A 12,780-nucleotide genomic window follows, 5' to 3' on the forward strand; every position below is an offset into this window, starting at 1 on the left:
TAGGTAAAGGGGTGCGTTAGACGATCATCATTACGTTATTATATGGAAACTCCTGCAACAACGCTTCAGGACAAATTTCTGTAAGATTGACGTGTCAACTATAAGTTCAACCACTTTAACCCATCAGCCGTGTCAACTATAAGTTCAACTTCAACCACTTTAACCCACCAGCTGTCTCAACTATAAGTTCAACCACTTTAACCCACCAGCTGTCTCAAATATAAGTTCAACCACTTTAACCCATCAGCCGTGTCAACTATAAGTTCAACCACTTTAACTATAAGTTCAACCACTTTAACCCACCAGCTGTCTCAACTATAAGTTCAACCACTTTAACTATAGTTCAACCACTTTAACCCACCAGCTGTCTCAACTATAAGTTCAACCACTTTAACCCACCAGCTGTCTCAACTATAGTTCAAACACTTTAACCCATCAGCCGTGTCAACTATAAGTTCAACCACTTTAACTATAAGTTCAACCACTTTAACCCACCAGCTGTCTCAACTATAAGTTCAACCACTTTAACTATAGTTCAACCACTTTAACCCACCAGCTGTCTCAACTATAAGTTCAACCACTTTAACCCACCAGCTGTCTCAATTATAGTTCAACCACTTTAACCCACCAGCTGTCTCAACTATAAGTTCAGCCACTTTAACCTACCAGCTGTCTCAACTATAGTTCAACCACTTTAACCCACCAGCTGTCTCAACTATAAGTTTGACCACTTTAATTCACCTTTTAAGTCATGAGGTCAGGTTATATGCCTGGAGTAACCACAGACTAGGATTAGCACAACTTTGACTTAAATAGCGGCAATATTCAGCTCGCTAGGTACCGCAATATTGTAGGGGACCAATTATTTGCACGTCAATAGTTATAATTATCGAGCGTGCTAAATCACTTTATACTCGAACTTCGAGATGTTCCTATAATTCTAATTTCTCGTTAGGGGTAGGGTTTTATCATATGCATTATGCATCACTATGAGTCAGGGATTGGGTTAGGATTAGGGTTGGGGTCAGAGTAGATGGCTAGGGTTTTGAATAGCCCCTCAAGGCTATCTAACGTGTTTATGTAAGTCACGCGATAGTATAATAATGAATACCAATTACCAAATGGTATGACAAATGCAATTCAGCATATTGGTATTAAGTTAAAATACCCGACTGCCCTATTTGCGACATGACCGAATCAGTGCAGACAAGGCTTTACGATCAATGTGGATGGTTCCTGGAAACTAAAGTAAACTGTATAGTATTAGTAGCTATCGGAATATGAACTTACTGTATAAGTGAAACTAAACGGCATGACCTCCTATTTTAAATTTAAATTTAGGGAGTTATATTCGAGGACTTCGACGCTTCGACGCGCCGCGCAAACTATCATTGACATTTTTACTTCGCATCGAGATCGTTGCTTTGTTAATTCGCAGAGCAACGATCTGGAATTCTGGAAGGGCCAGGGTTGAAATCGTCAATCAAGTAGTTATATCGTTATATAGTTACAGTTGGTTCTGTTATACTGCTGCTTACAGTGCATCTAATCTTACGGGGAACTCCCTTGATGGTTAACCCTGTTTGTATGCCAGATGGCACTGGCAGGGGGCCAAAACAGCTAAGAATAAGATCATGAGTGGTTAGATCGAATCTAAGTGAAAATCGACATATTCACAACTCTCAATCTAACACAATATTGCGACAGTATTGGAGTGGCTCTCACATATTCGCAACTCTCAATCTAACACATTATTGCAACAGTGTTGGAGTGGCTCTTACATATTCACAACTCTCAATCTAACACAATATTGCGACAGTATTGGAGTGGCTCTTACATATTCGCAACTCTCAATCTAACACAATATTGCAAAAGTGTTGGAGTAGCTCTCTCTCGACATATTCACATTCACAACTCTCAATCTAACACAATATTGCAACAGTGTTGGAGTGGAGCTCTCTCTCGACATATTCACAACTCTCAATCTAACACAATATTGCAACAGTGTTGGAGTGGCTGTCAAGTTTAGTGTGAACCGGGAAAGGAGCTATGAAATCACATACTAACTGGATAAAGGACTTTAGTTAAGCTGGTAGAAGGTATGTAATAGCTGTAACATGAATGCTGTAAAGGAATGTGTAAAGAAAATACTTCATGCACTTATACGCTATACAGTAACAATTCGGAATAGCAACTTCTGTATAAGGCATGAGCTCGACTTTCATGCAGTATCTGTTTAATATCAAATTAGTATGAATTACTTTGGTTAATTGCTGGTGCATCTCTCAAATGAGGTGACTTTATTCAATGATTGTGCAATGATTGTTCAATGATTGTTCAATGACTCCAATTAACTGTAATTACTACAATTCTTTGCACCACTCTCTAGAGTCACAAGATGCCGGTCCTGTTACGCTCAACCAAGCTGCGGACGAACGTTAGATCTTTAAAGTTACAATTTGTGGGTTTATAACCTATAAATTGGTATTGGATATAATAGTATAGTAACCTTCTGAGTCTGACACGCCCCAAGATGCAGGGTTTACCCTTAAACCGGTAAAAGTTTAAATCTGGAAGCAGGTCGTAATAGCTTTTAAAGTTAAACATCACAGGTTCCCGAAGATTAAAGTGGTAGGTATAGCATTCTCAATCACCTACATACCATCATGTCAGTTACTCAGGTCTCAGAGTAAACCCTAAAATCACAGTCAGGTGTTAAAATATGCATCGCCTCGCCAGAATTCACATCTATGGAGTGGTAGACACTTTGTAACATTCCATCATGTCAGTTACTCAGAGTAGCCGGTCATGCGGCTGCTTGTAAACAGGCTCTTGTAGGATAATGAAACAGCTTGAAAATGCGTGTAAAAATACTCATAATTATATCGTTATCAGGCGATTTGATTGTGATTATTTATATTTGATCTTTTACAGTCGATACTGGATATGCTATAATTTATGTTGACGAAGGTGTTATACTAACAAGTGTATTAAAATTCAATAACATGACACGTGTCCAGCAACAGTTTGGTACACGGATGATTTAATGGAACAATCATATACCCAAGATTTCAGATTTCTAGTTAAAGTTGGGTTAAGGCCAATAAAATGAGCCGCCACCAAATATATATTAAAGTAATTTTATTGCAAACCATCGTATGATTTAAAAATAAACTTTAATTTTGGTAGTGCATAAAGAATTTTGATTAAATTATTTTGTTGTATATGACTTTACCAAGCTGTTAAAACGATTTTACTTATCTAATTTCACCGTATTCACTCATTCATACTCATACTCAAAGAAACAAGTCAGGATTTAAAATGCTACTCATTTTTATTTTGAATTTTTTAGTACAATTATCTTTGAGAAAATCAAACATTTTTAGTGAAATCAATAAAAACATAATCAGAAGAAAACTTAAATAATTTGTTGTTTTATTTTTACTAAGCTTCCATTTACGGGATAGCCAGTAACCTGGCAACGCCCGCTCATGATGCTTCTCCAAGCTCACACAAGTGTAAGCAAAAAGGAAGATATTCATGCATTTCTGCACGAGGAGCCCTTCGGCTTCACTGTGAAGGGCTTCACAGCTACCGATAGGGGTACGGTTGCACCATAAAATAAAGTACTTGCTCGGATTTTAAAAATTTTTGTACCATTGTTTTCTAGAGACTGTGAGAATTTTCACAATACCAAATTTTTCATACCTTTTTGGAAAGATCAGTGAGTTTCGCCTAGGTGCCATATTCGATGGTGCGCGGCTTTTGGAGCAAAATTAGCTGTAAAAGTTGCGTAATTTGACCAAATTTGACCAAATTCGTTGATTTTTGTCGTATTATTTGGATATATCTTCAGTTCCTTGAATGAGATCATTCTGAAAATTGGCGACGCGACGACCTTCCAATAAGGCTTTCACAACTGTCCGAAAAATTTGGTGGATATCGGAGTTGATATAGTGATAAAAATGGGGCAAAATACGCTGCTTTTAGCTGTAACATAATGTCTGATGGTTGGATATGCTTTAAACTTTTCGGACACTTTCCTTATAAGTCTATGAGTAAGCTTACCAATTTTTGTTGCAATCGGAGGTCGCGGAAGGATACTTAATTGACGGATGTTACTCGTCTAAATTTCTTCGAAGTAGCGCGCGCCGCTTTCTTCTCGAAATGTTGGCCCGACGGCACGAGCTACGAAGTAGCGCGCGCCGGGCCAGATCATTAACAATGGTCAAGATACTTAATATCTATTTGTTTGAAGAAAATTGTGCTGGCCGAAATTAGCGCTAAAAAATCATCCTACAGTCGGCACGCGCGGCTCACTGTCGATGGCGCACTACCTACGACAATTGATTGTACCATTTTTTGTGCTAAGCAACACCATGGTTTGGTAATCAGTCGACTTAAATAAAGTTTACTAAAATTACACAAGACCATTTTGCAACCATTTATTTTGCAGATCATGGCCAGTCGGTGATCCCGAGACATCAATTAGCGTATTCAATTAGTAGGCAACGTTAAATATGTTAAGCAGAAGCAGGGAAGCGACGATTGATTGTTTTTAGAATTTAGAAGATCATCCAAAAATAATTAATAAACTGTTTATCCTAATAGTAATAATACATCTATAAAACTTATTTCTAAGTTGAAATAATTTAATTACATACATTGATATTAAAATTATTTTACAGCAAAATAACCCCGATTCGTCGGGAGTTTGGGGAAAATATTAACAAAATCTCCCAGAAAACCGAATATTACGACAGAACGGGGGTTACGATTAACATTATTAGTAGGTCGAAACCAGATATATATGCAAGGGAAATAAAATGGGGAAGTAGCTCCAATACCTATTGATTTTACCATAAAAGTAAAGCAATATGAAGCAATATTTCTCACTTAGAAATGGATTAATTGCTTCGATGGATAATTGTTAATTTTACATAAAAATGATCAAATTAAGTCTTCAAATCTCAATTTTTATCAAAGAATCATTTACTGAATCGAGCAGGTCAGTTCACAACCATAAAATGTACAAACAACATTGGAATGTAAAACGCGAATTAACTCTTTGAATAACGTCGACAACCGTCACAAAAAAACTTAATTGCTTCAAAGACGTTCATGTCACTTGGTCATTCGAGAGTTCCGATCGCTTTTTAAGTGTAATGAAATTTCATTGTAAAATGTAGGGTTGTCTTGACCGCAAATCATCGCCATTGACCATTCCCTAGTTCAAATCGCCATAGATAATTGGTGGCATCAATGATCCAAATCATTGTGCCACTGGTGTCATAATTAAATGATTCCAATATCGCTATTCAAGCAAATCAAGCCATTGTCGCCTAAAGGTACAGTCAGTTTTAAGGGCACCGATTACAGCATGATGTGAGGATTCGAGTTATCACGTTGCTGCACGTTGCTGCACGTTGCTGCACGTTGCTGTACGTTGCTGCACGTTGCTGCACGTTGCTGCACGTTGCTGTACGTTGCTGCACGTTGCTGTACGTTGCTGCACGTTGCTGTACGTTGCTGCACGTTGCTGCACGTTGCTGTACGTTGCTGTACGTTGCTGCACGTTGCTGTACGTTGCTGTACGTTGCTGCACGTTGCTGTACGTTGCTGCACGTTGCTGCACGTTGCTGTACGTTGCTGCACGTTGCTGCACGTTGCTGCACGTTGCTGCACGTTGCTGTACGTTGCTGCACGTTGCTGCACGTTGCTGCACGCTGCTGCACGTTGCTGCAACAACGTGCTGTATGACAATGGCTTTTGATCTGTGTGTCAAGTAGCACGGCGTATGTGAGTATTGAGTATATCAACAAAATATGTTATTAAACCACGAATTTATATATCAGAGTTTACAGCGAGATACCGAGCGAGCAATATTTCATTTTAACAATAAACACGTAAATAGTAACCTACTAGGAGCCCGCGTCTAATGATACATTTATCATTGTCAAAAGATGTATTTGTAGGCCTGATTATATGTTTAAATTTAACATGCCTGTCACGTGACCAAGGCTTGCTCATTCAAAATTACGGCTCCTTGTATTGTTGTCTCACCACTTTAGGACGTTAGACGGGTTCCTGCTTGTCTCGCAGAGACTCAGGTATAAACACACACATACTTACATACACACGTTGCTACACTTCCGGTTCACAAAAAGACTGACTCTTTGTTTGCGGGCCATTATAGCAAATAGGACCCGGGCCAAAGGGTCTATCTGGACAAATTCCAATTCCATGTAATCATCATACATATAAAACACGTTCTAAAGCTATATTAATACTTAAATACAGTTTTTAATACACATTACTAAAAACTATCATAATATAGCTAAAGCTATATCTGGATTAAACCAAACTCTTAAAGTTCTTCAAACTCTAATTATTATTAAGCAGGCACAAATATTTCAAACTAAACCTAGTTAAACACAACACTGTACAACTATAAACTATAATCCTATTTCTAATAACATGCCCCTCACTTCCCGATATTGGGTAAGTACACATCATGGTGAGGACTGTACTTGTTTAGCGCTATAACGGGTTCAGAGCGACGTGAGAGTCTGGACGGGGGACGATCTCCCTCAATCCGGGGCAGGTCGCAACTATAGGATCTGTTCATATCCGCTGTGTAGCCCGTTTTTCTGCTCCTATCTAAGGCTTTGTTCATTTTTAGGGATTCATTCGAGCCTGAAGGGGGTTGTTTTTGGTGAGCGTACAGATTAATTGGATTTAACCCATATTCTTTCAGTTTCCACGGTACTTTTAAAAGTACGGTTCATAAACAGGCTGCAGGCAACAGATGGGTAATATGCCTGCTTTAGATGGGTAATATGCCTGCTTTAGATGGGTAATATGCCTGCTGTAGATGGGTAATATGCCTGCTTTAGATGGGTAATATGCCTGCTTTAGATGGGTAATATGCCTGCTTTAGATGGGTAATATGCCTGCTTTAGATGGGTAATATGCCAAATTAATTCCAAATATCACAGAGTGAGAAGCTGAAGCTGGAGACAGCTTGCTCGCTAATAATAGCTGTAGTGCGCCGTAAACGTAAAAGCCCAAATTATCATGAAAAATTCATAATTATATTCTAAAAGCAGGGTTATTTTCCCACCTGGAGAAGTATTAGCAGCTCGCTGGTAACTATTGTGCCACCTAGAGATATTCTGCTGTAGTAAGTTGTCAGCTTTACTGTTCTTCCGCTCCTTCATTGACTCCCTTTTTATTATACCTGGTTTTTTGTGTGTTAAACTTTCTGGTGTTTTTCATTTTCAAGGTTCTAAGTCTAACCAATAACCATGACAGACATTGTTAAAACTTTAAAAGCAGCATCAGTTTTTAGTGGCAATGGTAGCTTGATGGAACGGATAAAATATTTATTGATTGGTGCCAGCAATTTAAATGAAATTGTCGATGATTGACGTTGATAGTTGGTACTTATTTCACATCAAGGTGATAAAAGCGGTGCTGCCAAGTAACGTGTTTCCAAGTAACGTGTTGCCAAGTAACGTGTTGCCAAGTAACGTGTTGCCAAGTAACGTGTTGCCAAGTAACGTGTTGCCAAGTAACGTGTTGCCAAGTAACGTGTTGCCAAGTAACGTGTTGCCAAGTAACGTGTTGCCAAGTAACGTGTTGCCAAGTAACGTGTTGCCAAGTAACGTGTTGCCAAGTAACGTGGTTATTGCGCTGTTTTTAGCAGTTTTGAGTTCTAATTCATAGTTGCGAGTACCACAATTTTCAGTGACTAACTATTAAATAATCAAGCATTGTCCAGTTACAAAGTTTTCTAGTTACAACAGTTGTCCTGGTTGCAATATTGCATTTTAAATACTGAAATTTCAAAGCTGCAGGCTTATAAAGTCATAATTGCATTGTCTATGAATATGCACTTAGGAATATAACCTGAATTTTTCTACGTGAACTATCATGGTCTCAGGTCTGATGGTCAAGCCTACAGATCTTAAAAAGGCATAATAACGTTCACATTACCCCAACTATTGCTCCGGGTAAAAAGGCATAATAACGTACACATTACCCCAACTATTGCTCCGGTCTGATGGTCAAGTCTACAGATCTTAAAAAGGCATGATAACGTTCACATTACCCCAACTATTGCTCCGGTTAAAAAGGCATAATAACGTTCATATTACCCCAACTATTGCTCCGGTCTCGACCAGTAGGTTTGGTCTTGTCCAGGTCAGACAGTGCTCGGTTGGCTATTAAACGAAGGTCATTCATCATGTTGTCCGAGTACTTGGAGGACCCGGAGATCTTCCTGACAGGATCTTCTGGTGACTGTGAGCGGTAGCTGTACCTACTGTGATGGAAAGTGTGTTAACGGTAGCTCTACCTACTGTGCAGATGTGTGTTAATAAGATCCTGAGAAAGTGTTTAACAGGTGATACTCGTAAAATAATTTGACCGTCGACGAGTCCAACTCAGCGGGCGTCTTAATAGGTTATTAACCAAAATTTATTCGATTCCCGATGAATTCTAACGAATTGGCAAGCTTGAATTGCGAAAGCACTTTTTAGTTAAAATCTTGTCAGATTATTGGCTAAGGGCCCACCAGCTCCAAATTAACGAAATCTGACCAAAAACTCTGCTGAGAGTGATTTTTAGGATAGAAAGTAAAACCTTACGATCGATCTGTTTGAACTCTAGACTGACTGAATCATTTGAAGACCACTACAAGTTCAAAAAATAAAAACCATATTAACCTGAGGTTAGAACAGCTGTTAGTAAAGGTGTTAGCTTCACCATAAAGGTTGGTATGAGGCATCGAGGAGGGTGATTCTGATAGAGTTATTCTTCTACTTGAATACGAGATATCGGTCTTTGCCTGATTGAGAAAGTATTGATTTTCTTATAGTTTTAATACTTTCAACACTACTATATAACAAATGATTTGAGGCTCTAATGATGTAGTTTTATGAAGATTTCAAGCCTTACATTGTGTGTTTCCCTTCGTGTCCAAAAGCATTATATTTAATTTTCTTATTCACGAAAGTTTACCAATCGAAGAATAACAGTGAGACGATGTAATTATTTTTGAACGTTTATTTTTAGGAACCTTTTGTCTCTCATTTTATTTTACATCAACTTCTTAGTATATTAGTATGAAATAAAGCATCTTACATGAACGCTGGTGGAGCGTCTTATCAAGTTTCTCTGCTCAGCATCCATGTTTCTGGACACTCTTCTTGCATCTTTAGATAGTATGTCCAGACTCTTTGCTAGTAACCGACCCTCTTTCTCTGAGGGAGGTAGTGTTATCACCAGACTCTTTGCTAGTAACCGACCCTCTTTCTCTGAGGGTCGAGGGAGGTAGTGTTATCACCAGACTCTTTGCTAGTAACAGACCCTCTTTCTCTGAGGGAGGTAGTGTTATCACCAGACTCTTTGCTAGTAACCGACCCTCTTTCTCTGAGGGAGGTAGTGTTATCACCAGTCTCTTTGCTAGTAACCGACCCTCTTTCTCTGAGGGAGGAAGTGTTATCACCAGACTCTTTGCTAGTAACCGACCCTCTTTCTCTGAGGGAGGTAGTGTTATCACCAGACTCTTTGCTAGTAACCGACCCTCTTTCTCTGAGGGAGGTAGTGTTATCACCAGACTCTTTGCTAGTAACCGACCCTCTTTCTCTGAGGGAGGTAGTGTTATCACCAGACTCTTTGCTAGTAACCGACCCTCTTTCTCTGAGGGAGGTAGTGTTATCACCAGACTCTTTGCTAGTAACCGACCCTCTTTCTCTGAGGGAGGAAGTGTTATCACCAGACTCTTTGCTAGTAACCGACCCACTTTCTCTGAGGGAGGTAGTGTTATCACCAGACTCTTTGCTAGTAACCGACCCTCTTTCTCTGAGGGAGATAGTGTTATCACCAGACTCTTTGCTAGTAACCGACCCTCTTTCTCTGAGGGAGGTAGTGTTATCACCAGACTCTTTGCTAGTAACCGACCCTCTTTCTCTGAGGGAGGTAGTGTTATCACCAGACTCTTTGCTAGTAACCGACCCTCTTTCTCTGAGGGAGGTAGTGTTATCACCAGACTCTTTGCTAGTAACCGACCCTCTTTCTCTGAGGGAGGTAGTGTTATCACCAGACTCTTTGCTAGTAACCGACCCTCTTTCTCTGAGGGAGGTAGTGTTATCACCAGACTCTTTGCTAGTAACCGACCCTCTTTCTCTGAGGGAGGTAGTGTTATCACCAGACTCTTTGCTAGTAACCGACCCTCTTTCTCTGAGGGAGGAAGTGTTATCACCAGACTCTTTGCTAGTAACCGACCCTCTTTCTCTGAGGGAGGTAGTGTTATCACCAGACTCTTTGCTAGTAACCGACCCTCTTTCTCTGAGGGAGGTAGTGTTATCACCAGACTCTTTGCTAGTAACCGACCCTCTTTCTCTGAGGGAGGTAGTGTTATCACCAGACTCTTTGCTAGTAACCGACCCTCTTTCTCTGAGGGAGAATTTGTAGTGTTATCACCTTTCTCTACAAATAGTGAGATTAAGAACGTAATGTCAAATAGTATGGATTCCTCAAGTTTATATGGTTATTTCGAATAAATATTAGGAAGATGTTTATATAAGGATTAAGAATTCAGATAAATTGAAAATTGAAAAATATTCAATCTTTAGGTATTGATATTATTGCTTCAAGTCATGCTATCTATGGTTATTGGTAATACTATAATATATTTAAGAACTTTTCGTGCACTTCTGATATAATATGAACCAATCACATACTGGAAGCTTATGAATTTAATCAATCGATAAATACCTGCCTTTAAAACTAATAAATGGAAATAATCGCTGTTAAACCAAGTAGTTTGGTTATTGGGTATACTAAGATATTTAACAGCTTGTCAAACATACAATCAATTGGATTATTATCTAACTTTTAAAACAATCTCAAAATAGTAAAGAAACATCTTAAGAGACTGATAAGTGCCCAAAAAAACATAACAGTTCTCTGAAAAATAAAGTTAATTATGAGGTATATAAATTTCTCCACAAAACTCTGTTAGAGGCAGTAGCCCTAAGATCATAAAGATCATTGATATCACGTAATGGTAGGTTTCTTTTATTCAAATCATTTATAATAAACTTTAAAAGAAGTTTATTATAAATCGCATACTGGAACTCTGGAAGCCCACGAATTTAATCAATCGGTAAATACAGGGTATTTATGAATTTAGCTTTCCACTACCAGTACCAACAATATTTTACCAAATGTTTGATTTACCTGCTACTACTACTAAGTACTAATAAATGAAAATTATTGCCGTAAAACCAAAAGGTTTGGAGGTAGCTTACCGGAGTATTTGACGTCCTTGTCAACAACGTTGAGCGATCTTCTGTAGACATCTGTGTTGAAACCTTTATTTCTCTCAGCAAGCAACATGACCTTCAACAAGAAAATTAAATAAGTAAATGCGATGAGGCAAATAATAAAATAATTGTAACGTATTTTATACTGTCAAATTAAACAACAAATTAAGAAATGTTTTTATTTCGTTTCTTCGATTGAATGATCATCCCAGTTAAAGTTGAAAATCATAACAGGATTTGACAAGAACTAATAAAATTTGCGCTAAAGCTAGTCAAGAAATTAAGAAATGACATGATCACAACTTCTTGAAATACCTCCCGATTTAAAACAATGGCCGCCTCACGTGTTTGACCCCTTAACAATCAGGTGACTCAGATTTTGCCGATTTCTGCCATCCTTCCTGCTTCTTCTTAACGTCACCAGTGTCCAGTTGCAAATTAGGTAGGCACTGTTACTTAAATAAATTACAGAACTTTTATATAGATAAGATATTGCGCTTAAAATAATTTATCTTTGAGTATAAGGCACCTCGTGGCAAGCGCCACTAAACCAATTTATAAAGCTAACGGTGGGCTAAAAATCTAAATGGGTGTGGCTATAGAGCTATAGGGTTCATTGCATGGTGGAAATTCTCAGGTAATCTCATAAGCAAGGGGCTAGTTCTAATATCTTTATCGTTTGCTGCCCAGCATAACGCGAAAATTTCTGAGAAACAGCTCTCCAACAAAATCACTTCGATTGATTAGATAAATTGTCGAATACTCCATACGGGCAGATATTGCCGTGATCTCGGGTTCTAACGGGTACCCAAAATAACTGGGAAAGTAATCGACTTTCTCCCCGCAGAAGTCCGGCTGAGCCGTGGTTTATTGATGTTTTTCTGACAATATCTTGAGGGTTTATTCACCTTTTCTAACCGCTCTTTCTCAGCCTCTCTCCTCATATCAGCCATGAGATTCTTATGAAACACCTTCACTGTGTTATCCATAAACCACTGAGTGTGCTTGGTGTCTAGCCACTCAAACTCATTCACAAATCTCCCCATGGTTATCACTTTCTTAACCAGTTGCTTGGGTTGCCTCGAGCACGCCTCCACTTGGATCCTCCTGATCCCCTCCATGATCTGACTAGCAGTATCAAGATTGGACTCCAGACTGCTCTCACTGCTGCACCTCCGCAGGTTGCCATGGTCCCTTGTGGGTGGCAGGAAAGCGCTGGGCTCCTCTCCGTACAGCATCGGTGCAGGTTCCTTAGCTTTAGCTCGGCTCACGTGACCAATCACAACAGGCTTGTACCCCTCAACAATGGACGGTACGTCAGGATCCCAAAAACAAGGGTACTTGTACTTGTCGAAGTTGTCTCTCCTGCATATTGCTGCTGACTTCTCAATGGCCAGTAGCTCTTTAGTCATTTTCAGTCTATCCAGCTTGTAGACACGAACCATAT

At 39.1% G+C, this 12,780-nt stretch overlaps 1 protein-coding gene across 1 annotated transcript; it reads right to left on the reverse strand.

Annotated features, from left to right (window-relative positions):
- Nucleotides 1-5,780: 5,780 nt before the first annotated feature.
- Nucleotides 5,781-12,778, reverse strand: LOC134823615 (uncharacterized). The gene is made up of 7 exons (XM_063835146.1): nt 12,242-12,778; nt 11,319-11,409; nt 9,148-9,266; nt 8,730-8,851; nt 8,160-8,326; nt 7,124-7,240; nt 5,781-6,696 (listed from the first exon to the last, which is right to left on the reverse strand). Exons 1-7 carry the CDS (start codon nt 12,776-12,778, stop codon nt 6,485-6,487), a joined length of 1,365 nt encoding a protein of 454 aa, XP_063691216.1. The 3' UTR covers nt 5,781-6,484.
- Between the last annotated feature and the right edge of the window lie 2 nt (nt 12,779-12,780).

The sequence above is a fragment of the Bolinopsis microptera genome, chromosome 11 (genome assembly GCF_026151205.1).
Source record: "Bolinopsis microptera isolate Bmic1 chromosome 11, MBARI_Bmic_1.0, whole genome shotgun sequence".
Taxonomy (NCBI): domain Eukaryota; kingdom Metazoa; phylum Ctenophora; class Tentaculata; order Lobata; family Bolinopsidae; genus Bolinopsis; species Bolinopsis microptera.